This window comes from Falco biarmicus, chromosome 13 (assembly GCF_023638135.1).
Source record: "Falco biarmicus isolate bFalBia1 chromosome 13, bFalBia1.pri, whole genome shotgun sequence".
Lineage (NCBI taxonomy): Eukaryota > Metazoa > Chordata > Aves > Falconiformes > Falconidae > Falco > Falco biarmicus.
Window position 1 is genome coordinate 29,592,076 of NC_079300.1, and position 21,732 is coordinate 29,613,807.

Consider the following 21,732-nt stretch of genomic DNA (forward strand, 5'->3'; position numbering starts at 1 on the left):
TGGTGGTGTTGCCTGTAGCTCTAGTAAAACATGACAGGTAAAGTGTGGTGAGATATGACTCAGTGTGAGAATGTTTTGGATAGGGTGCAAGTTGGAAACACAGTATAGGTGGTACTCTTTTGAAAGGTACAGTAAGAGGGGTGTCATGTTTTCCTGTTGTCTTGGAGCAGTCACTTTTTTTTTTTCTTTCCTATAAAGCAAAAGCTGGCAGGCTGACAAACGGGCAGCTTACAGGACGGACTCTCTGGCTACTGACCATTTAGCTGGTAAGTTCTTATTTTGGGAGAGTCAAAGATCTTGCTGTTGCTGAGCTTGCTTGTCACAGGGGCTTTCTGAGTGTATCCCTAAGTCAGTGGGAGTTCAGGCACCTAAATAAGTTTTTCAGGAAGAGGCAGCATCCTGGGCCCTTTTTTGTTTTCTCTCCAGGGTTACACAATGGTCTTGCACTGACTGCGTGTACCTTCGGATACTAGTCTTAAAATTGCACACCATTAATAATTGATAGATTAATTAGAGTATGCTTTAACAGCTTCTGGTGTCCCCCTTTCCAACAGCCACCTTAGCCTGCACATCCTCTGCCTTCTTAATGAGGAGCTTCGGTTTTGATGCCCACTGTGCTATGAGGAAAAATCCCCCTGAGTTTCTGTGTGGTTCAGCAAGAGAACAGGGCAGCAGACTGGCACTGTAGGTGCTTTTCAAGAGGCCAACTGGAAAAGTGCTCAGTAAACACATAATTTGTCTTCCTGGAGTGACTTGTGTGCATCTTGAGTGGTGCTGGTAATAGTGTTGCCTCCTCTGTCTCTTCCAGTGGCATACCCGGATTGTGTGTGGGTGGGAAGTCGACGATGAGCTCCGTGGCAGTTTTGACCCAGGAGAGCTTTGCCGAACACCGCAGTGGCCTGACTCAGCAGCAGGTGAAAGGTGAGGAGACACAGTTGGGTTCCTGTGATGTGCAGGCAAGGTTCCTTGCTGTTAGCCAAGCTCGCTCCATGCCTCCGGCTCCCCCTAAGTGTCCAGGCACGGCGTTCGCCATTCCTAGACTGGTGGCCTGCCAGACACTGGCTTTCCACCAACAGGAGCACATCGGTGGTGCTGCACAGTGCAGGGCCAGGCGGAGGCAAGCGTCAGATCTTCACAGAGCTCTGGCTAGCGATGCTGTCAGCCATGGGGCAGGGCATGTGCAAGCATGGGTCATTGGGCTGCAAGAGAGCCTCGTGGGATCAGTGTGCTGGATTGTCACTTCCTCCTTTGCTCAGCCAGGTGCTGGGGAAAGTCAGTATAACTGTATTAACTGACTCACTGATGGGTCTCGGCACCCATTCTCCAGCTGCGAGCTGGCCCGCTTGGCACAGCCCAGTGCACAGCTGAGTCGAACATAAGGTACAGGCTTTCCCTGGACTCCGCCCCAACTAGAGTGCTTCTGCTTCTCTCTGCCTTCTTCCTGGGCATATGTCTGTCTTGTCCCCTTCTGACCTACAGCCTTGCTCTGTTCCTTTTGATTTCTTTCTGCTCGGCCTGTTCTCCCCTGATTAAGCTCCTCTCAACAAAGTTGGCGATAATGTGCTGTGTTTGCTGCCACCATTCACTTGCACGTTTGCTTCCTGCATCCATAGTGCCAGCTCAGACAAGGCTGGTTGTTCATGGCACCTACTGCAATCTGTGCTGTGCTGGGGTCAGTTGTGCTCCAGACTTGGCTGCTCCACAAGCATAACTGTAATAGGATTAATAGTAGTGGACAAGTCATTTGTTGTCCTTTGTTAATGATGTCTAAATAGAGTTGCACTGCCTACGAATAGGGGCATTTCTGTGGGGAGAGCATCTCAATTGCCTTGTTTGCTTCACCCCAGTAACAGCTTTAAACTCTGAAGAAGAGAATGATCCTCCAACCTACAAGGAAGCCTTCCCTCCGCTCCCTGAAAAAGCCCCATGTTTGGAAGCTGCCCAGGAACCTGCTGGGCCCTGGAGCAAAATCCGACCAATAAAGGCTTCTGTCATCACTCAGGTTGGTGGAAGTGGGTGTCTTATATCCCTCCTTTTCATCCCTCCCCAAAGTAGGTAAAGTGAAGCTTTCCCTGGAGTATGAAATCCCTTAGCGTGTCAGATTAACTGCGTCTTTGCTGTACTTTGCCCTGGGGCACAAGGAAGACTGCAGCTGAATGCTAGGACTGCTCTGCAGGGGAGGGATGTGTTGAAAAACTGTCCAGAAAAAGCTCTGCATCCCTGTTGCACAGATAGCTGGAACAGGCCTGAAGGGAGGACTGCAAAATGCAAGGAGTGAGTGCTAATCCCTTAGAGTATTCCCCCGCCCCCCCACCCCAGCACGTTCTTTAGGAAGGCACTCAGTTTGGGACAGACTACCTGCTGCAGTGCCCTCGTACTTTCCTTAGTTGCAGCTGGTGTCTCCACTGGAAAGGCTGATGGGTCACATGAATCTGGGAACTTAGTACGCCAGTGAAGTCCTCCTGTATGGCAATAAGAGAGGGAGGCACTGACAATCAAAAGCACACTGACACCTTGCTGTGCCCTGCTTTTGTCTGTCCCGTGGCTGAGCAGGTGTTCCATGTGCCGCTGGAGGAGAGGAAATACAAGGACATGAATCAGTTTGGAGAAGGCGAGCAGGCCAAGATCTGCCTTGACATCATGCAGAAGACAGGAGCTCACCTGGAGCTGTCTCTCGCGAAGGACCAGGGCCTTTCGATCATGGTCTCTGGCAAGCTGGAAGCAGTCATGAAGGCTCGGAAGGAGATTGTCGCTCGACTGCAGACTCAGGTGAGGGCATCTAACTGTTTCTGCCTTCATCTTTGCTCTTCCCCAAGACTCGCAAATGCTTTGAGGCCCTTGGGCATGTGTGCTTGTAAGCCAAAGAGGTACGTTATTACATGACTAATTCAGCTTTGCCATATATTTTCAAAGCACACAATTGGCAGTTTGGAATGGAAATGAGGCTTAAAATAGGGTTCCAAGGTAATTACAGGCCGTGGTGTTGCATGAAGCGTGGAGTCTGCAATCTCTGGAACACTTGAATTGCAAACAGTGGCTTTGTACTGAGGTGCTGGTGCTGGAGGGGGTGCAGGAGCCTCACACACAAAGCTAGTAGTGTGTGAGAACGGGACTGTGCTTTTCCTGAAGTCCTTCAGAGGAGAATGTGGAAGGCTGGGAGAAAGAAAAGTAGAGAAAAGGAAGTCCTGCCACAAGCCGAAAGCTTCGGGTCACGGTTCTGCATTGTGTAACTCAAGCCACACTGGTAAGGAGCCACAAACCTGTTGTTTAAGTTGCTTCAGTCCTCTAGGTTTTGACCTCTTACCTTAAGATTCTTGAGCTCATAATCAAGGTGGTAGCTCTTGTTAGGATGTATCGCAGCCAGGTGTTACAGTGTGTTTTAAAGTATAATGTCAAAGGTAGTTAATGCGATGTTAATACCATGTCTGCTTAGTGCTGTTCAGCCCCTGTGTCATACCCTGCCAGAGGAAAGAGAAAGGAACAAAACTACATAATGTGCATCTGAAAAAACAGTTCAGGTCATACCACCACAGATCCATGAGCCACTGTTCTTAAATATACCTCCTACTGCCCTGGTCCCAGGTCTGGAAGGTGTGTCTGTATTCCAGCTTCTCTGAGGCTTGGCTGGCTCCAGTACAGGTACACAGAGCTGAAAAGTCACACCAAGTGATCTTTTATTTTTTCTATTGTAGCTTAATTTGTAATTGTCTGATTGCTGTTAGTAGTTACATAATCACAGGAATCAAGAGCACGATAGCAGTCGTCAGCTACCAGACCTGTAAAAACTCAGTGAGAAGGGAAGAAGTCAGGAACCCCTTTTATAGACCAGCCCTTTAATAGTAGATTGAGAGAAGCTCTTGGGACCCCTTTTCCATGTGGGGCCTTCTAGAAGCAGTCCCAGGAGCAGCATGTGCTACACTGAAGACACCTTACCACTAAGTAGCGGTAAGCATCTTCTAGCTGCCTGCCTCCTGGAGTAGGTTTCTGGTGTTGAATTTCTGTTTCCTAGGAGTCATACTGCATGTCTTGTTCTCTGTAGCCTTGGCAGCAGATGTCAGAGTTCAGATAAACTCCACCTGTGAGCTGTCATCTCAGTTGTTGTCTGGTGTACTGATGCAGTGTCTTACACTGGAGGAGAGGCACCTCCTCATCTGTATCTAAAGGCCTTTGCTAATTCAGAGTGCTACTCCTGCGCAAACAGAAGGGTTTTGAGGGAAAGGTGGGGTTTATACCCCTGGTATATAGGCACTGTAGATCAACTGGTACAATGTCAGCCCTCAAACAAAATGTGCTGGGAAGGCGTTGTGTTTGCTCCTCAGTAGTACCACTGAGCAGCATCTAACTTGCTTTCCCTGGCTCTGTTCCTGTGGATCTGCCAGTGCAGGCAAGGCTTTTCACAGATGCTTGGTTCTCGTGTTGCAGGCTTCAGCGACAGTTGCCATCCCCAAGGAGCACCACCGTTTTGTCATTGGAAAGAATGGTGAGAAGCTGCAGGACCTGGAGCTCAAAACTGCAACTAAAATCCAGATCCCCCGCCCAGATGACCCCAGCAACCAGATCAAGATCACCGGCACTAAAGAAGGGATTGAGAAGGCCCGGCACGAGATCCTGCTTATCTCTGCTGAGCAGGTACCTCAGTACAGTGATCTCTCTCATGGCATTAGCTGGTCAGCTATTTTGCTTCCCCATGGTATAGTCGAAGTTTGTAGCCACCGTGGCTACAGTCAGTGGCTAATGTTAGTCTGAATGGAGACTTATACTGTGCCACTGGCTGTATGAGCACCGCTGCCAGGTCCTGCAACTTCTTGTGCTGCGTTTTGTCCATCTCTGAAGTCAAAACAAGCATTTGATAGTTGAAGTGAAGTGTCTTAGGTGCCAGCTGAGATAAGGCAGGAGATCACAGGGGTGAGTATTGTAAATAAGGAGCAGCAGCAGCAACCGTATTTGTAGATTGAAAGAGGTGGAGATCTACAAGCCCGCAAACTGAGAAGGTTGCTTGGGCCAGAGTGTCAGGCAGGACAGCCCTGGGAACTTAGCTGTGTCTGGCAGAGACTGTAATATAGAGGGCAGTTCCCACCAAGGTCTGTTGTGGGCTCTTCCAGGATAAGCGTGCCGTGGAGCGGCTGGACGTGGAGAAAGTGTACCACCCTTTCATTGCTGGCCCTTACAACAAGCTGGTGAGTGAGCTCATGCAGGACACAGGGACGCGCATCAACATTCCTCCACCCAGCGTCAACAAGACAGAGATAGTCTTCACAGGAGAAAAGGAGCAGCTAGCCCAGGCTGTGGCTCGAGTTAAGAAGATCTATGAGGAGAAGGTACGGATGGTCCATAAAGCTTCCCACCTTCCCCTGGCACCTGCTCCTAGGCACTCTTCCCTTCTTGTTCTACTTTTGTGCATCCCTCTGTTGCATCTGGCTCAGCAGCCCTTGCAGTACATGACCCCGAATCTTACCATTTCCTCACTCAGCAGAGCGGGAGCTGGGCTGATACTATCAGGGAGGTGACAGATTTCTCACTTTTCTGTATCGTGGGACTTAGCAGGCCACCAAGAGCTCCCCTGGCTCTTGTTCACACCGGTGCTACTAAGGAAGGATAGAAGTGTGACGTCTACAGTGGTGGCCAGCTGACAGTATCAAAGTTGCTACATAAGTAGAAGTTGCTGAAGAGTGAATGTCACTCCAGTTTATTTCCCACAGCCAACGTTGCTGTGAATATCCTTGTTGTGGGTTGTTGGGCTGTTTTTCCTTGTGGAAAATATATTTCCTTTCCTGTTTTTCCCTATAGAAAAAGAAGACTACTACCATTGCAGTGGAGGTGAAGAAGTCCCAGCACAAGTATGTCATCGGCCCCAAGGGGAATTCCCTGCAGGAGATCTTGGAGAAGACTGGAGTCTCTGTCGAGATCCCACCCACTGACAGTAGCTCGGAGACGGTGATACTGCGAGGCGAGCCTGAAAAACTTGGGCAAGCATTGACTGAAGTCTATGCAAAGGTACTGACAAGATGGGCTAGGCCTCCTTTGAAGGTCCCATGAAGATACATTTGTGAGCACTGACAGGTGTAGCGGGGGTGGTCTCTCTTGGGCCATTAGAGGTGCAGCTTAGAAGTCAATACCGGAGGTGCAGCATGGGAATTGGAACAGAATTGTTGTGAAGGCCTCTCCCAGTTTGTCCATCAAACAGCTGCTCTGTTTTTCTGTCTCTCAGGCCAACAGTTTTACCGTCTCCTCGGTCTCTGCCCCCTCTTGGCTTCATCGTTTCATTATTGGAAAGAAAGGACAGAACCTGGCCAAAATAACTCAGCAGATGCCAAAGGTATGGATGAGCTGGTTAGCTTAGCACCCCCGGCGTAGAAAAAGGTTTAGTCCAGATCACTCGTCACGGAAGAGAGAGGTGTCTTCTAGCGTGGGTAAACCCAGGGGGAAATGACACAGATCTTTGCTGTTCAAGGGAACCCTCTCTTTTACTGCTGCAAACACTGCTCATCCTATGTTATTGTCATGGTTGAGCCCTTCCAAGGAAGCTTTATGTGGTGCTGTTTTGAGAACTGATGTAGTAGGATACCTGGAAATGCCGACTGCAACAAGGCTTCTCCCTGGTGAGTTAGATGGTATCTAGATAAAGGCTAGATGAGTAACTTCTCCAAAGCCCTTGCAGACTCCGGGACAGCACCAGAGCCTTGGGCTCTAGGCACTGCCATATGGCCAAAATTGTTAAGTTACTGACTTCTAAAACTGCGGGAATTTTGTTTGTACTTTTTGGGAAGGAGCGCATCTCTTAGTGGCAGGGATCGATGGTGTAGGCCTGACCAACAGCATTGGCCTGGCTTCGATCTTGGAAAATTCTTAAGAGATTCATTGTCTTTCATCTCAAGGTTCACATTGAATTCACTGAAGGAGAGGATAAAATCACTTTGGAAGGACCTACAGAGGATGTGAATGTGGCTCAGGAACAGATTGAAGTCATGGTCAAGGATCTGGTGAGTTGGTATTATTAGTTCCAGTAAGAAACTGGGGGAAGAAGGGGCAACAGAGCAGAGATGATCAGGTGTTTATCACATCCATATGATGTCTTGACATGCTTAATAGAACTTGCAGAAGACAAATTGTGTGGCAGGTGGATGAGACCCCTTGGTTATGAAACTCATCCATAGCATTCTTAAAAAATGAGCAGCTGGTCTTAAATTTTTTGATACAGAGAAGGAAGGATTCTCCTTGTTATAGCTGGAGAGGCATATAAATCAGTCTTTTAAATGTTTCATGAGCATAATGCTCTCTTCTCAAACCAGAGGAATGCTTGTGCTCTGCTTAATAGCAGGAGAAGTGCTTGTAGCTGACTGCTGGTGAGTCAGTGCCGATACTGGCAGTAGGCAGTTACTTAGGGCACGAGACAGAAGCCGTGGCCTACCCTACCTGGCCCTATACAATTCTTTTTAGATCAACCGGATGGATTACGCAGAAATCAACGTTGACCACAAATTCCACCGACACCTCATTGGCAAGAATGGAGCTAACAGTAAGTGGAGTGCCTTTCTAGTCCTTCCCATGCTCAGACTCTCCATGTTTAGTAGATCGTATCGGGGGCTGTGTAGCTCACCCAGTGTGCTGTCTCCATCACATTTCCTCTGCTTTTCTGGAGTGGTGGTGGTACAAGGAGATAAATGGGCAGTGAGGCCTTGCAATGGCTTTAATGTGTGAAAGTATCTTGGGAGCTTGAACAGTAGCGGAATTACTTTGATGTGTCCTGGAGGAAATGTTTTGAATTTTTTTTTGTTATAATTATTTTGAAGTTGCTCTGTGTGGATTACATTTTAGCAGCCAGTTGTGGGTGGTGGAAATCTGCTTGGTGAGCTTCTCCCCAGAAAAGAATTTGGGATAGAAATGAATGATTATCTTCTGCTCTAAATGTGATACTGTTTGGGGAAGAAACATGCCTCGCTCTGACAAGTGAACAATTGGCTCTGTAGATGCCACAGTATTTACTTGTACAGGTTCTTGTGTGGCACAGATCTGCTCTCGCTGAACTCCAGGGTGAAGAGGCAATTTCCCCTGTCTCAACCCTACCCCACAGCCCTCCTCAGAGGCAGGTTTACTTCTTAAACAGCCTCTGAGCAGTGATAATCAAGGTGCCTTGCTTCCAAGTCTTTGCCTGGCAGACTGCGTCATCACAGTCCTTGCCTTGAAGTTAACAGGATTAAGGACCTGTACAAGGTGTCTGTGCGCATTCCCCCGGACAATGAGAAGAGCAACCTGATCAGAATTGAAGGAGACCCACAGGGGGTCCAACAGGCCAAGAAAGAGCTGCTGGAACTCGCTTCCCGTATGGTAAGTGAGTAGGATGTGATGTTTGGGAGACTGCAGGGTTTGGGCTCTCGTGTTCCCTTGTAACCTTCTGGTGCGAGTGTGCGCCCCTTGCCCACCGAGCACTTGGGTCTCATGACAAGTGCAAGTTCCTCTTCGCAAACGTCTTCCTCTGTTCCCTTGGGTAGCCCTTCTCTGTCAACCTAGAGTGAATGTTGTCTAGAGAAAAGAGGGACAGTGCTGGCAAGTAAACTGTCAGGCAGCAAACTGGTAATTAAAAGTATATGGCTCTCCTGCTGAACACTCAGTGTGAGCTCTGTTCTCATCAGGAAAATGAACGCACCAAGGACCTAATCATTGAGCAGAAATTCCACCGGACCATCATTGGACAGAAGGGTGAGCGGATCCGGGAAATCCGGGAGAAATTCCCAGAGGTAAGGCTTTTTAGGAATCCAGAGGGGTTCTTTCCTACATGGTTAGTAGGCCTGTCGTCACTGAAGTCGTAACTTTAGTGGCTCTGTAGCTCAGAGAAGTGTCTGAGAAGATAGTTCTTTTAGCTAGAGGCCGCTAACACCGTTACCCTTTTCTGAATGGGAAAAGGGAATGTGTAGGATCCCCCCAACCTTTGCATGTGTCTGACACAAGGGTTCTTGCATTTGCTTGAGTTGACTATAAATGACCACTCCTGCAGGTTATCATCAACTTCCCAGACCCTGCACACAAGAGTGACATCGTCCAACTGAGAGGTCCCAAAAATGAGGTGGAGAAGTGCACCAAGTACATGCAAAAGATGGTGGCAGACCTGGTAAGGAGGTCTTCTGTCTGCTGTTCCCTCCTACGTGCCTGGATAACCCTGGGGCAAAGCAGAGCTCTACTGGCTTGGGTAGAGCTAAAACACCTCAAGAGGGAGGGAGCTGTTGACACTGTTTTGGCTGAATAGAGGCAGGGGGGTAGTACCTGTTATTGAAGGCTATAGGGGAACGTACTTGCCTTTGTTTATTCTTGCAAGTCTCTCGTATAGAGAACTTCCTTGGGTCTAAGCCTGTTGTCAGAAGCTTGTTTATCAGAGTTCCTGAGATCAGGCCTCACTTCCACGACAGCATAAACTTCAGTTCTCTCTTCCTTTCTCCCTTAGGTTGAAAACAGCTTTTCTATTTCTGTCCCCATCTTCAAACAGTTCCACAAGAACATCATAGGGAAAGGAGGTGCCAACATCAAGAAGGTGAGATATTTTTCCTATCTCAAGTGCTTATGATGATCACTGCCTGCAGCAAAATCCCACTGGATGCTCTCTCCTGCTCATTGGTGATGTCAAATATAGCCTGCAAGGGCTTTTTTCTGACATGGGACACTTCTGAGATGATTTTTTTTTTTTTCCTTTGTGGCAGATTCGTGAAGAAAGCAACACCAAAATTGATCTCCCAGCAGAGAACAGCAACTCGGAGACAATTGTTATCACAGGCAAGAGGGCAAACTGTGAGGCTGCTCGCCACAGGATTCTTGCCATCCAGAAGGAGCTGGTAAGTGAAGCAACTGGCCTTTTGCGGTTGAGGGACCAAAAAATGTTGCTAGAAGACAGAGATACAGACGTGGTTGTATTGGGTGAGGGCAGGGAGGAGACAAATGTGTCAGTCTGTTTTTGACTCATAAACCTAAGTTTGTGGCTGATCCTGTCAGGAGTAGCCAGTCTAAAACCCCTCTGGTCAGGCATTTCTTCCAGATCTATAAAGCTCCTAGCAAGGTGGGAGTTAGAGGGTAAGCAGAGTGGGTGCAAACACATTTCTGCAGCTTGACTCAAGAGGCTGGTACTGTCCTGTCTTAGGCCAACATCACAGAGGTGGAGGTCTCTATTCCTTCCAAACTGCACAATTCCCTCATTGGTGCCAAAGGCCGCTTCATCCGTTCCATCATGGAGGAGTGTGGTGGAGTCCACATCCACTTCCCCACCGAGGGCTCTGGCAGTGACACCGTGACCATCAGGGGCCCAGCACAGGATGTGGAGAAAGCCAAGAAACAGCTGCTGCATCTGGCAGAGGAGAAGGTGAGACTTGTCTCATAGGGGAAGGAGCAGATTGTTTGGGCTAGCTGTTTTTTTGGGGGTGTTGAAGTGTTTCCCCCTGCCTCTGGCAGGGGACAACCTAATCCTCTTTCAAGGGATTTGAGTACAGTTTGGATGATGAAAAAACTATGCTTCCATCCTTGTGAAAATTAGTTCTTCCCCCATGTGTAGAACTGGCTGTAATGCTTCTCTGCCCAGGCTGGAGACATACTCAAAGAGTTAAGGCTCCCTGCTCCTGTGGTGTGAATGCTGTTGGGTATCCACAGTTCTCCAAAACAGCCTACTCTGCATGTCTCCTTTACTTTTTTCTTGATCTCTGAATTCCAGCTCCAGTTCTTCCATTTCACTGCATATATCCAGGTTTGAGAACGTTGGGTGACCAAACCTTGCCCTGAGTTGTGACTGATTGGTTATTTTAACAGCGAGAAAAAACCCTTTCTAATATCAGCATGTCAACATGTTCTCCTGATCAGTTGGTTGCCTCTGCTGCCTGGCTTGCAGCAGTTGGTTAGCAAATGGTTATGCTGCCTTGTGTGAGTGTCAGACCCTTCTATTTTCGGCTCATATTCTCACCATTTGTGCTGCATGTAGAGTTGTCTTTTCAGCCCTGAGAACATCTTTTGGGTAACATTTTTAATTTAAGACATTGTAAACCTTTTTGACTTTGACAGCGCGCTGCATCTACTTTGTTCTTGCAGTGCTGTGTATGTGGGTGCAGATAACATAACTCCATGCTTACTATGGATGCTGATCTGTACTTTCTACATATTGACATGTTTCATGGGTATCTGACTCCTTTCAGCAAACAAAGAGTTACACTGTGGACCTTCGTGCAAAGCCAGAGTACCACAAATTCCTTATTGGTAAGGGTGGTGGCAACATCCGTAAGGTGCGTGACAACACTGGGGCCCGCATCATCTTCCCAACCTCTGAGGACAAAGATCAGGAGCTGATTACTATCATGGGAACGGAGGAGGCTGTCAAAGAGGCACAGAAGGAGTTGGAGGCCCTCATCAAGAACCTGGTATGAACTATTTTTTCTACTTCCTTGCCTATCATGGTAGCAAGATGTAACGAGTCAGTATGAAAGACCTGCTTGTCCTAAAACCATCTGCTGCCCTTCATGGTAGCTCAGGAAGATCCTCCTTGCTGTTACTTGTTGGGGTAAGGTTGTAAACTGATTGTGGTTGAGTGCAGCAAACTTGTGCTTATCACCAGGACAGGCAGGATTGACTGGCTGTCATCTGTTGGCAGGATAACGTGGTTGAAGACTCCATGGTGGTTGACCCCAAGCACCACCGCCACTTTGTCATCCGGAGAGGGCAAGTTCTGCGTGAGATTGCAGATGAGTATGGTGGTGTGATGGTCAGCTTCCCACGCTCTGGCACCCAGAGCGACAAAGTCACTCTCAAGGGAGCCAAGGACTGTGTGGAGGCAGCCAAGAAACGCATTCAGGAGATCATCGAGGACCTGGTACGTTGCAGGAAAAGTCTCTTCTATACTTAGTTGATTCAGCAGTGCCCTCCTTGAATCTGCTGTACAGCCAAGCGTCATGTGAACAAGTCTCACAGTAGTTCTGGGATTTGAAGCTTGGCTATCAACATACAGGGTCTGCAGATGTTAGATCCCAGCCTGACGAATGGCAGCTGACTCCAGAATGGCAATACTGTATGAATGAATTGCCTCCTCTGACCGTCATCTTAGTTTTTAGGAGCGGAAACAGGAGACCCTTCCTTGATGTACTTCTAGGTATTAAAAGACTGAAGCCTTCTTGTGGCCTTTGGTAGTGGTTGCTCTCTGGGGTTTCCTGTGCTGTTAGTATTGACTTTTGGAAGCAGCCAGCTGTTAAACCTGTTCTCTTCCCTTCCTTCCTTCTTTTATCTTTTTCCTTTCTTCTAATGCTTCCTCCCCTTCAGGGCAATAGAGAGCTTGAGCTGTGGTCTCAGAAGCCTTTAATATCATGGGCTGGAGGCAGCCTTCATTAAGAAATCCTCTGCTAACTTTTCTGAGAGAAGAAAGAATCTAGGAAACTTTCAGTTCTTCCCCGGCCAGCAGCTGTTATCTTTTCTAACTCCTCTCTATGTCAGTTACGGATTTCACCATGCACGAGCATCCTGTTCTCTGGTGTGAAAGAGGCTGTGTCACAGTAAAACAACTCTCCTTTCTCATAGGAAGCTCAAGTGACAATCGAGTGCACCATCCCACAAAAGTTCCACCGCTCCATTATGGGCCCCAAAGGATCCCGGATCCAGCAGATCACCCGGGACTATGGTGTGCAGATCAAGTTCCCTGACAGGGAGGAGAACCCAGGTATACCTGTGGATGCATGTTTGCATGGCATTTGGGGTAGTGCAGCCTACATTCCGTATCAGTGGAGATGTTATGAGTAAAATTGATGTAGAACTGATCCCAGGTGTTCCCTGCAGCGTCCTTGAATCTGGGCTTAGCATCAGCCTTGCCCTCTTGGAACGAGGGAATAATTTTGTGACGTAAAACTGCAGGCCTAGGCGTTCTGAATGTGCTCTCACCACACAGTGCAGGGAGTATGAGGACCTACTCTGGCAAAAAAGGTTTACCAAGGTCTCTCTGAGCTCTCATGCGTTTGTTGCTGGGTGTACTGAACCCAGCTGCTCATAAACCTGCTGCATACTGCAGCCGAGCACCAGCCAGCCTGCTGTGACATCCAGTGCTGTGCTGTTGAGCTTCTGTGTTGGAGAGGAAACTGCCAGCCTCACTAACAGCCTCTGCTTCCACAGTGCAGCTGCAGGTCCTTCCTGTGCAGGCAGAGGCATTATCAGCGCTGTGCAGAGAGATGTGGAGCAGACATCTCAGTGGATGTCCTTGTTCTGCTCATTCCAGGCCAAGCCATGGCAAGCTGCCTGTGCTAGGAGTGACCTCCTCCATAGCAGGCAGTAGTGTCTGACCATCTGTGTCAAAGCCCAGGCTAGGCCTAAGGATCTAGAGGGGAAGATAATTAGCAAGGAGTGGGCTCTGTGCGTTTAACATGAGACTTCCCATGTTTCCAGCCCCTGTTGCAGAAGCAGTTGTACAGGAGAATGGTGAGGAAGGTGGGGAAGGCAAGGATGTGAAGGATGCAGATCCCAGCTCTCCAAAGAAGTGTGATATCATCATCATCTCTGGCCGCAGGGAGAAGTGCGAGGCAGCAAAGGAGGCGCTGCAGGTATGTGGCTTTCTAAGCCCCTTAGCCCTGTAATGTAGTGATGCCCTGATGCGAGAAGCTCACTGCAGGCTTTACTGGTGGTAATAAAAGCTACTCAGTCAAGATTGCAATCCAGGTGATCACTGATGCTAACTGTAGAGTTGGTGTGTACTGCTCAAGGGAAACCCTCTGCTCCGTGATTTAGACTGGCAGCTTGAATCATAGCGCCTGACCTCGCAATTGCTAGAGCTTGTAGGCAGCCCCAAGTTATGTGCCATAAAAGCATGACATGCTTGTTTCATGGAGCACAGCTGGAAAGAGGAGTCTGGTTGGGGCCGAATCATTCTAACTTTAGCAGACCTTGCCATGCTTCTTTAGTGATGTTTCCCATGTCTCTGCTAGATGGAAGCCAAGGATGTGCAAACGGCCTGTCCCCAGAGGCAGGTTTTAAGATAGCTTGTTTGGAAAAAATGCTTTAACACCCAACAAGTCATCTTGGTGTTCGCAGCTGTGTTCTCTTTTCCTGTAGAGTTTGTATCCTGACTACAAAGGAATGTACCTCAGTTCAGCAACACGTTCTTTTGGGCAAGTATATGGCAAGCTGACAGACACTAGAAAGACTTCTGGTAAACTTTGCTCCCTCCCCTGCAGGCTCTGGTTCCTGTCACCATTGAGGTGGAAGTTCCCTTTGATCTTCACCGTTACATCATTGGTCAGAAAGGAAGTGGGATTCGCAAAATGATGGATGAGTTTGAAGTAAGTTGTGGCCCTTCCTCCCATCTCCTCTGTCCTGGAGAATCTAAGCGATCATGTCTGTGGCGGTGGCAGTCAGGTGGGACATACTCAGGACTGTTGTGGCTTGGCCATGAAATATACAGGCTCTGTAGGAAGAAAATGATTCAGTCCCTGGCTCCAGGACTCAATAGGTTTCACGCTGAAGCTGTATGGCTGGTGTTGATGCATTGAGTGTTGCATGACCAGTGTGAGAACAGTTTTCCTCCTAGGCCATGGGAAACATCTCTGCTGTGCCTGCTACCTGTTTGGGAGAATTCCCCAGAAGCCCACAGAGACTCTTGGGGCTGACACAGGTTGGCTGCAGACAGCGCTACTGAACACGTATTTGTTTCCTAGCCTCTCCAGGCTGACAGACACTGGTGGGGGGCTGAAGCCCTGCAGCACTGCAATCTGATAATGGCTGAAGAAACAGGTTTCTATTAAAAAACCGTCTAGTCCTGGGCAACTGACTCTAGGTGGCCCTGCTTGAGCAGGGGGGTTGGACCAGATGACCTCCAGAGGTCCCTGCCAGCCTCAGCCATTCTGCGAGTCTGTGGTTTAGGCTGTCTGGATGGGAGCTGGTCTTGGCAGCAGGAGAGATCAGCGAGATGCCAACCTGCAGTGACAGGCATCACAAGTGATACAAAACGAGTAGTGATACAAAATGATAATTGCTACTTGTCACTCAGGTGAACATCCAGGTCCCTGCTCCTGAGCTGCAGTCAGATATCATCACCATCACTGGGCTGGCCACCAACCTGGACCGTGCCAAGGCCGGGCTGATGGAAAGAGTGAAGGAGCTGCAGGCTGAACAAGAGGATCGGGTAAGGCCTGTGCCTGTCCTCCTTCCTTCCAGCCAATCAAGGCTTTAGCCTCTGGGTGTTCCTTTCAGAAGTTGCAGACTCCTTGAGCCCTTCACTTTTTAAGAGCACCCTTAGTTGCTCTGTGGGTATGGGGTGCTCATAAGTGCGTTACCCAAATGTCAGTCATTTAACATGAACTGACAGGAGGATTTTGAGATTCTGCGTAGGTAACTTTGGACTGTCCAGGGCTCTGTCACACCTTCATGTACCTTTGAGACACTGCAGGGTGGGAACCTCGTTGTGCTGGGAGTCTCTTTGTACCTGTTCTCATTGAATTCTTATCATAGCTCTGAATAAACAGGTGAGGAATGAGTTGGATGGTTGTTTGCTACTTGTAGTTTCCCACCCAACTTGGCGAAAGCACAAGGCCCTAGCAAATGGATACCTTGGGTACTTCTCTGTAGCCGTGTACACTCAAGCATGGCCCTGCAGAATCTGTTCCTTGCAGCTCAGAAGCCAGAAGGAGATGCTGGCACTTTAGATCGACATCACTGGACTAGCTGTGGTTTGTTCCCTGCTGTTGTATCTCACTCTGCTTCTCCTGTTCTAGGCCTTGCGAAGCTTCAAGCTGACAGTCACTGTGGATCCCAAGTATCATCCTAAAATCATTGGGCGGAAGGGAGCAGTGATCACCCAGATACGCACAGAGCATGAGGTCAACATCCAGTTCCCCGACAAGGATGATGAAAGCCAGGTGAGAGGTCAAGAGAGGGTGCAAGGAGGGATGCTGTTTGTCTCTAAGCATAGGAAGCACAACATGTTCTCTGGGGCTCCAAACTCCCTACGCTGCTTTTGGATAAGGTGGAGGGTATGAGGGAGTAGCAGGGAGGAGGCTTGCTCAGCTGCTTATGAGCCTGGTCTCTTCACACATTTGCCTGTGCCCCAGGCCCAAGACCAGATCACCATCACTGGCTATGAGAAGAATGCCGAGGCTGCCCGGGATGCCATCATGAAGATCGTTGGTGAGCTGGAGCAGATGGTCTCTGAGGATGTGACTCTGGACCATCGTGTTCACGCACGCATCATTGGTGCACGTGGTAAAGCCATCCGCAAGATCATGGATGAGTTCAAGGTGAGCAGTGGAGCAATGCAGCACAGGTTGGGCAGGGCCCGGATGGCCACTGGTGCCACTTGCTCACTGCACTAAGAGCTTAGTAGCAGCTTGGCACTAGGGGCTGAATTCAGGAGTGTGAGGCTCACATCTTGTGGTCCTCCTGTCTTTTGCTTTTTGAGCACCTCCAGTTCTGTCTCCACAAGCTTATGAGCAGAATCCCGGGGCTAGGGCATTCCGGTATGCCCTGGGCAGCTGGGCTATCTGAAGGTGGAGTATCCCCACATGACCTCAGCTGCGAGTCACCCTTCTTCTGGGAGCTCGGCAGGGAGGAGGCCGAGCTCTTCCTGTCCTGCTGGAACACAGCTGGAAGAGGAACCTGAAAATGCTTCCTTGATGCTCTGGGGTAGCCCTGCAAACAGCTCTGAGCTCTGTCCCTCTGTGCAGCCCTTTTAGTGGGTTTCTTGCAGACAGGGTCCCAGATAGCCTTCAAAGGGAGAAGGCGGTTATATCAGTTACTCTGTTACTGGAAGCGGACAGCCAGGCCTGTTGCTGGGGGGGCTCTGCAAGGAAACTTTTCAGACCCCCCAGCTTGAGTTTCACTCGAGGAAGTCATCTGGATTTCTTTGTCTCTCTAGGCCACTGTTGATTCCCTTGACTTTGGGAATCTTGAGTCACTCTCAGGGCTCCAGATGTGGCAAAGTCAGTTGACTATGGGAGGGCCAGGGACCTTTGCTCCTGACAGCGTGTGGCAGTAGCGGCGTGCTTTACTGCAGTGGCAGTAGTGAATGTGAATCCAGAGTGATGAAGCTTTGGAGACTTGCATCTTGGCTGGGCTCCGTTACTGAAACAAGCTGTTTGGCTCCCAAATGAGCAGCCTTTGGTTGTGGCCCTGTCTTACGTGGCTTCCCTGCACCCATCTGGAAAGCAAGCTGTGAGAGAGTTCTGTGGGTATCTACAGGGTACACCAAGCCAGCTCCATAAAATGATTGTCAGCTGGGATTACTCTCTCTGTGGAGGAGACAGCTTACCGTGCTTCATGCTAGTGGCTTGATGGTGAAAATGCAGCAGTGTGAGGACACTGCCTGGAAATGCAGGCCTGTCGTGTCTCTGCTGCAAGTGCTGCACAGAGAGCAGTGGGCCTCTGGGCAATCGGCACAGCAGAGGCTGCTGGAAGAAGACGGGTCGTTACTCCAAGCTCGGTTCTGTCTCCCTTCGCAGGGGGAACCAGACAAGCTTTGGGGCCAGGTATATGTCATTGCACCCCCCAGCATCTGAACTATGGAGGTCCTAAACAGACTTGGGGCAGTGAACAGATCAGGGCCTTCCTCTTCTGTGATTCTAATGATGAGGGTGTGGGGAGTCTGTGGCTTTTCAAATCAAGTCCCATCCTGTTCCTTGTGTTGCAGGTGGATATTCGCTTTCCCCAGAGTGGAGCTCCTGACCCCAACTGTGTGACTGTAACAGGACTCCCTGAGAACGTGGAAGAAGCTATCGATCACATCCTAAACTTGGAGGAGGAATATGTAAGTGTTCAGCTAGTCTGTGCAGGGGCTTAGCAGGATTTCCTCCGCCAGAGAGCTGAATGTCTGAACTATCTCCATGTGGTATTTTCTACCACTGTGTCTGAGACCTTGAGCCCTGCGCAGGTGGCAGTCAGCCCTTATCTGCAACTGTCCCTCAGACCAGCTGGGTGCAGAGCCTCTGGCTTTGCTCCGCAAAGCAGTGCAAGAACTGACCCCAGTGTCCAGGAGAGGACAATGAAGGAGAATGCTGGGACACCACCAGGATGTGCACATGCTTGCCTTCCTGCAGCTTGTATCATTTAGGAGTTGGTGGCTGTTAGACTAGTGCAGAAGCACTGTGTTCTGTCATCGGAGAACAGGCTGGTGACCTTGGATGGGTTGCAGCGCGGCAAGATGGCAGGGGGGAGGCGTGTTGTACCAGTTTGAGGAACTGTCAAGATTCCCCCCTAACTAGGCTGTGTCACTGCAGCTTGCAGATGTGGTGGACAACGAGGCAATGCAGGTGTACATGAAGCCCTCTTCACATGAAGAGTCCAAGGCCCCATCCAAGGGCTTTGTGGTGAGAGATGCCCCTTGGGCCACTGTCAACAATGAGAAGGTGAGTGCTACTGCTGCTGCAGGCCTCAGAGCACGGGGCGTGTGGCACCCTCTGCCAGGGACTCTGAGGTCTGGCCCTCCTGTGTGGGCTAGGGAGACAGCACTCTCCCTTCCTTGATGGCAGAGAAGGTAGTGAAGGGCCCTCCTGCTCTTCATGGCCCATGCGAGCTGAGAGCAGGCCTGGGCTCTGCCTCTCCAGCTTCCAAAGCACTGCTGTCTCTTCCTTCCAAACGTCTTGCCCACACTGACTGCTCTCCCAGTATGGAGCGGTGGGGGTGTGGGGGGACCCTTACCAGAAAGTGCCCTGCCAGGTCTTGTTGTGTTTAGGAGTAGGGAATGTACCCTGGGACTTCTGACTCTGCTGCTGCAGCACAGAACTGGCTCAGTGTTGCTGGGAGCAGTGAGCTGGCACGCGCGGCGGCTCCATCCTCGGCTGCCCCGGCACTGCTGCAGGACTGGCCTCACCCCACTCCAGTGCCTGAGTTACTGAGGCTGGACCTTGGGAGCCCTTCCTCTGCCTGCCGTTTGCTCCTGTCTGCACCCTCCTAAATGTCACCTCTAGGTGGCCTGACTGTCCGCTCTGGGCAGTCCTAAAGACGTAACGATCCTTTTTGGCCCTCACCCATTGTCACTGCTCACTGGACATCAGGAATGCTGCTTAGCTCAGGGGTGCACCGTGCAGGTTTGCAGCAGGGCGGGAGCTTAACTTGTTCCCTTTTTGTTTGCTCTAGGCCCCTGATATGAGCAGTTCTGAAGACTTCCCCAGCTTTGGGGCTCAAGTGGCCCCCAAGACTCTTCCCTGGGGACCCAAACGATAATGACCTGGAAGCAGAAACTCCTCCAGCCTGCTGACCTGACACTAACCTGCCACAAATACTTCCTGTCTGAAATCTGACCCAGCGGCTGGAGCACAAGTCAATTGCCCCAAGAGGTCTCCTAATGGTGTCTGGAGTGCTAGACCCCATCCTGCTCCCCTCAGCTATCACCATGGCTAGGACTCACCCTCATCTCTTGATGGATATTCTTTCCTCCTTTGGAACAAGACTTCCACTCAGATTCAAACACTAAATGTGTGTGGTTTTGTTAGAAACTTCATAATTGACTCAAAGTGGCTAAGATTTGCAGCTTCCCAAGCGCTAGCAGAGCAATCTGCTCTCTTGAGCATGTCTTACTAGGCATTCTCGCCTTCATTAGGAGACCTCCTTTACTGTGGCTAGGAATCTACTTCCTGTCTCATGACCTCAGGAAATAAATTTCCTTGACTTTCTAAAGCCAAAACGTTTGCCCTCTTTCCTTTGTGTTTATCCCAGGCCTTACCTTACCTTTGTAGAGTGCAATCAACTTTTTTCCTTTTAACTGCCAAATATTCATTTAATGCTGATATCTGACTGTGGGGAGAGCTTAAAATAATCTAAAAGGTCAGAAACTTGCTTTCAAGGAACAAAACCTTCAATAGACTGTAGAGGCAGCAGAGATGGAAGGGACCAGAAAAACACATGGCTACCCTGGTCAGGTAAAACACCTTTGAGTGCAGCGTGTAGTGAGTGCACCCTTGCGCCCCTCCAAGCACAGTCCCAGCCTGCACACTTGACGAGTCTTCCAGTGCGTGATGACAGACCCCACTCCTAGTTCCCCACGTTCCCTCCCTTCACCCTTCCCAACAGCCAACAGCGTGAGCAGGCAGGCAAGCCAGCACATGACAGTATTTACTGGATGGGACAGATTTGGGTTGGCCAAGGTTGCTGCATGGCCCAGGAGAAGCTGTAGTCCTCTGCTAGCACTGCGGCACCTAGGCATGAGCGGTAGGGACACCTGTTACTGTTGCCTTCTTTCTACCTCAAAAGTCAGTACGATGGTGGCCTCTCGGCGTGAGTGGGCAAGCAGCTGTTCCAGCTCTTGCCCTGGCATCCAGAGCAGAAGCGTGCAGGAGAAGCAAGAGGAGCCTTTTGTTTCCAAGTGGCCGTGGGAGCTCCGCCGGAGGGAAGCCGAGCGCAGTGAGTGAGGCAGGCTGTGAGTCGGGACTGTAGGACTGCGTGCTGAGCTAGAACGGGGCTGGGCCCCAAGGCCGTAGGCGCAGCCTTGCCACAGCCCTTGGCTGCAGAGGCGGTGAGCCAGGGTTCTGCTCTGAGGGTGCTGCAGGGGCTGGCAGCGTGGTGCATTGAGCCCTCCCCGAGGCCTCCATCGTGTGGGCGGTAGAGGGTGATCCGTGCTCTGTACTGTGGGCTGCTTGCACCTAGGTCGTGCCGCGGCTTCCTCGAAGGGGGCTGCGTCCGGGCTCCTCCAGCCAGTAAGAGGAAAACCACATCTTATTGGAGGGAGTCAGGGAGCGTAGGGTCTGTTCCCTTCTTCGCCTGCCTCAGTCCTGCAGAGGCTGCAGTGTGAGCCGTTCCTCAGTCTCTGCTGCTTCAGCTCTTGGGCCAGCAGGAGTCCCTGGCCTCTCTTCTCTAGGGCTGCTTACGCAGCAAAGGCCCCAAACTCTGGCAAGCTGAGCCCAGCATTCTTGCCTTGCCCGCTGTCTGGCAGGCCTGGTGTGCCAGCGCTTCTCCTTCCCACGCCAGCTCTTCTTGGAAGAGGCTGCTATGCCGAACCAAAACCTCGCAGTGCTCTCCTTTAGTCTGAGAAACGAGTGAAGCTGACCACGACCCGTTGCAGGGCACCTGGCTGCCCTCAGAGGACAGGGTGGCCTTGCCTCCAGGGTGGGGGGCAGGGTGGGTCAGACAGAACTAGGGTGACACCCTCTCATCCGCATCTGTCAGAAAATGGTTATTACCCCTGTAGCTTAGGTCTGTCCTACGTCACCAAGCCTGTCGCCCCCTCTTCCTCTTTATGCCCCCCTGCCCCCCGTGCCCTCGCCAGTTGCACAGCTAGGCTTGAGTTACATTCGGGGCACCACCGTCTGGGCTCGTGCCCCCCAGCCCAACCCTCCACTCTAAAGAAGGTCATGAAGTGATTGTACCTAGTACTGTCGCGCCACCGCCCTCCTTCCGCAGCAGACTGTGGCATGTGTCCATTTCCTCTCTTTGACGTCTTCCATATTGTACGTTTCCATAGCAATGATCCCTTGGCCTTAACTTTGGAATTTGGAGACTATATGCAAACATGTAAAAAGGCTCATGAGTATGGATGACACTGGAATTTTATAAATTCTAAAATAAAACCTGAAACAGCTTGGAGCGTCATGAATATTATTTATACTGGTGTGTTGATATCCAAGGCAGCCCTTGCTCAACTGGGTTTAGTAAAGTCTGAGGAGTTGCAGCTTGTGTGCTCTGCTGCGGCAGCGCACTTGCTCAGGCGGGACTTGTGCAGCATGTGGCTGGGCCGAGGGCGGAGGTGAGAGCAGCGCTGGGCAGTGGGACAGCTGTGCCCTCCTCGTGGGGAGGCACCGACCTGCTTAACCC

General features: G+C 50.3%; 1 protein-coding gene across 3 annotated transcripts in view; it reads left to right on the top strand.

Annotated features, from left to right (window-relative positions):
* HDLBP (high density lipoprotein binding protein) overlaps positions 1–21,499 on the top strand; it is a 40,143-nt gene extending 18,644 nt beyond the window's left edge. For all 3 annotated transcript variants that reach the window (XM_056359197.1, XM_056359196.1, XM_056359195.1), the window contains exons 2-28: positions 199–266; positions 809–921; positions 1,848–2,002; positions 2,554–2,769; positions 4,423–4,629; positions 5,103–5,318; positions 5,788–5,994; positions 6,209–6,316; positions 6,876–6,980; positions 7,438–7,516; positions 8,186–8,325; positions 8,631–8,735; positions 8,993–9,106; positions 9,437–9,523; positions 9,690–9,821; positions 10,124–10,342; positions 11,163–11,384; positions 11,615–11,833; positions 12,532–12,670; positions 13,387–13,541; positions 14,172–14,276; positions 14,984–15,118; positions 15,708–15,851; positions 16,044–16,229; positions 17,618–17,734; positions 18,204–18,332; positions 19,063–21,499. In XM_056359197.1, the coding sequence (XP_056215172.1) occupies positions 846–921; positions 1,848–2,002; positions 2,554–2,769; positions 4,423–4,629; positions 5,103–5,318; positions 5,788–5,994; positions 6,209–6,316; positions 6,876–6,980; positions 7,438–7,516; positions 8,186–8,325; positions 8,631–8,735; positions 8,993–9,106; positions 9,437–9,523; positions 9,690–9,821; positions 10,124–10,342; positions 11,163–11,384; positions 11,615–11,833; positions 12,532–12,670; positions 13,387–13,541; positions 14,172–14,276; positions 14,984–15,118; positions 15,708–15,851; positions 16,044–16,229; positions 17,618–17,734; positions 18,204–18,332; positions 19,063–19,149 (3,804 nt within the window). In that variant the 5' untranslated portion in view covers positions 199–266; positions 809–845 and the 3' untranslated portion in view covers positions 19,150–21,499. The remainder of the gene's footprint in view (positions 1–198; positions 267–808; positions 922–1,847; positions 2,003–2,553; positions 2,770–4,422; positions 4,630–5,102; positions 5,319–5,787; positions 5,995–6,208; positions 6,317–6,875; positions 6,981–7,437; positions 7,517–8,185; positions 8,326–8,630; positions 8,736–8,992; positions 9,107–9,436; positions 9,524–9,689; positions 9,822–10,123; positions 10,343–11,162; positions 11,385–11,614; positions 11,834–12,531; positions 12,671–13,386; positions 13,542–14,171; positions 14,277–14,983; positions 15,119–15,707; positions 15,852–16,043; positions 16,230–17,617; positions 17,735–18,203; positions 18,333–19,062) is intronic.
* Positions 21,500–21,732: the final 233 nt, after the last annotated feature.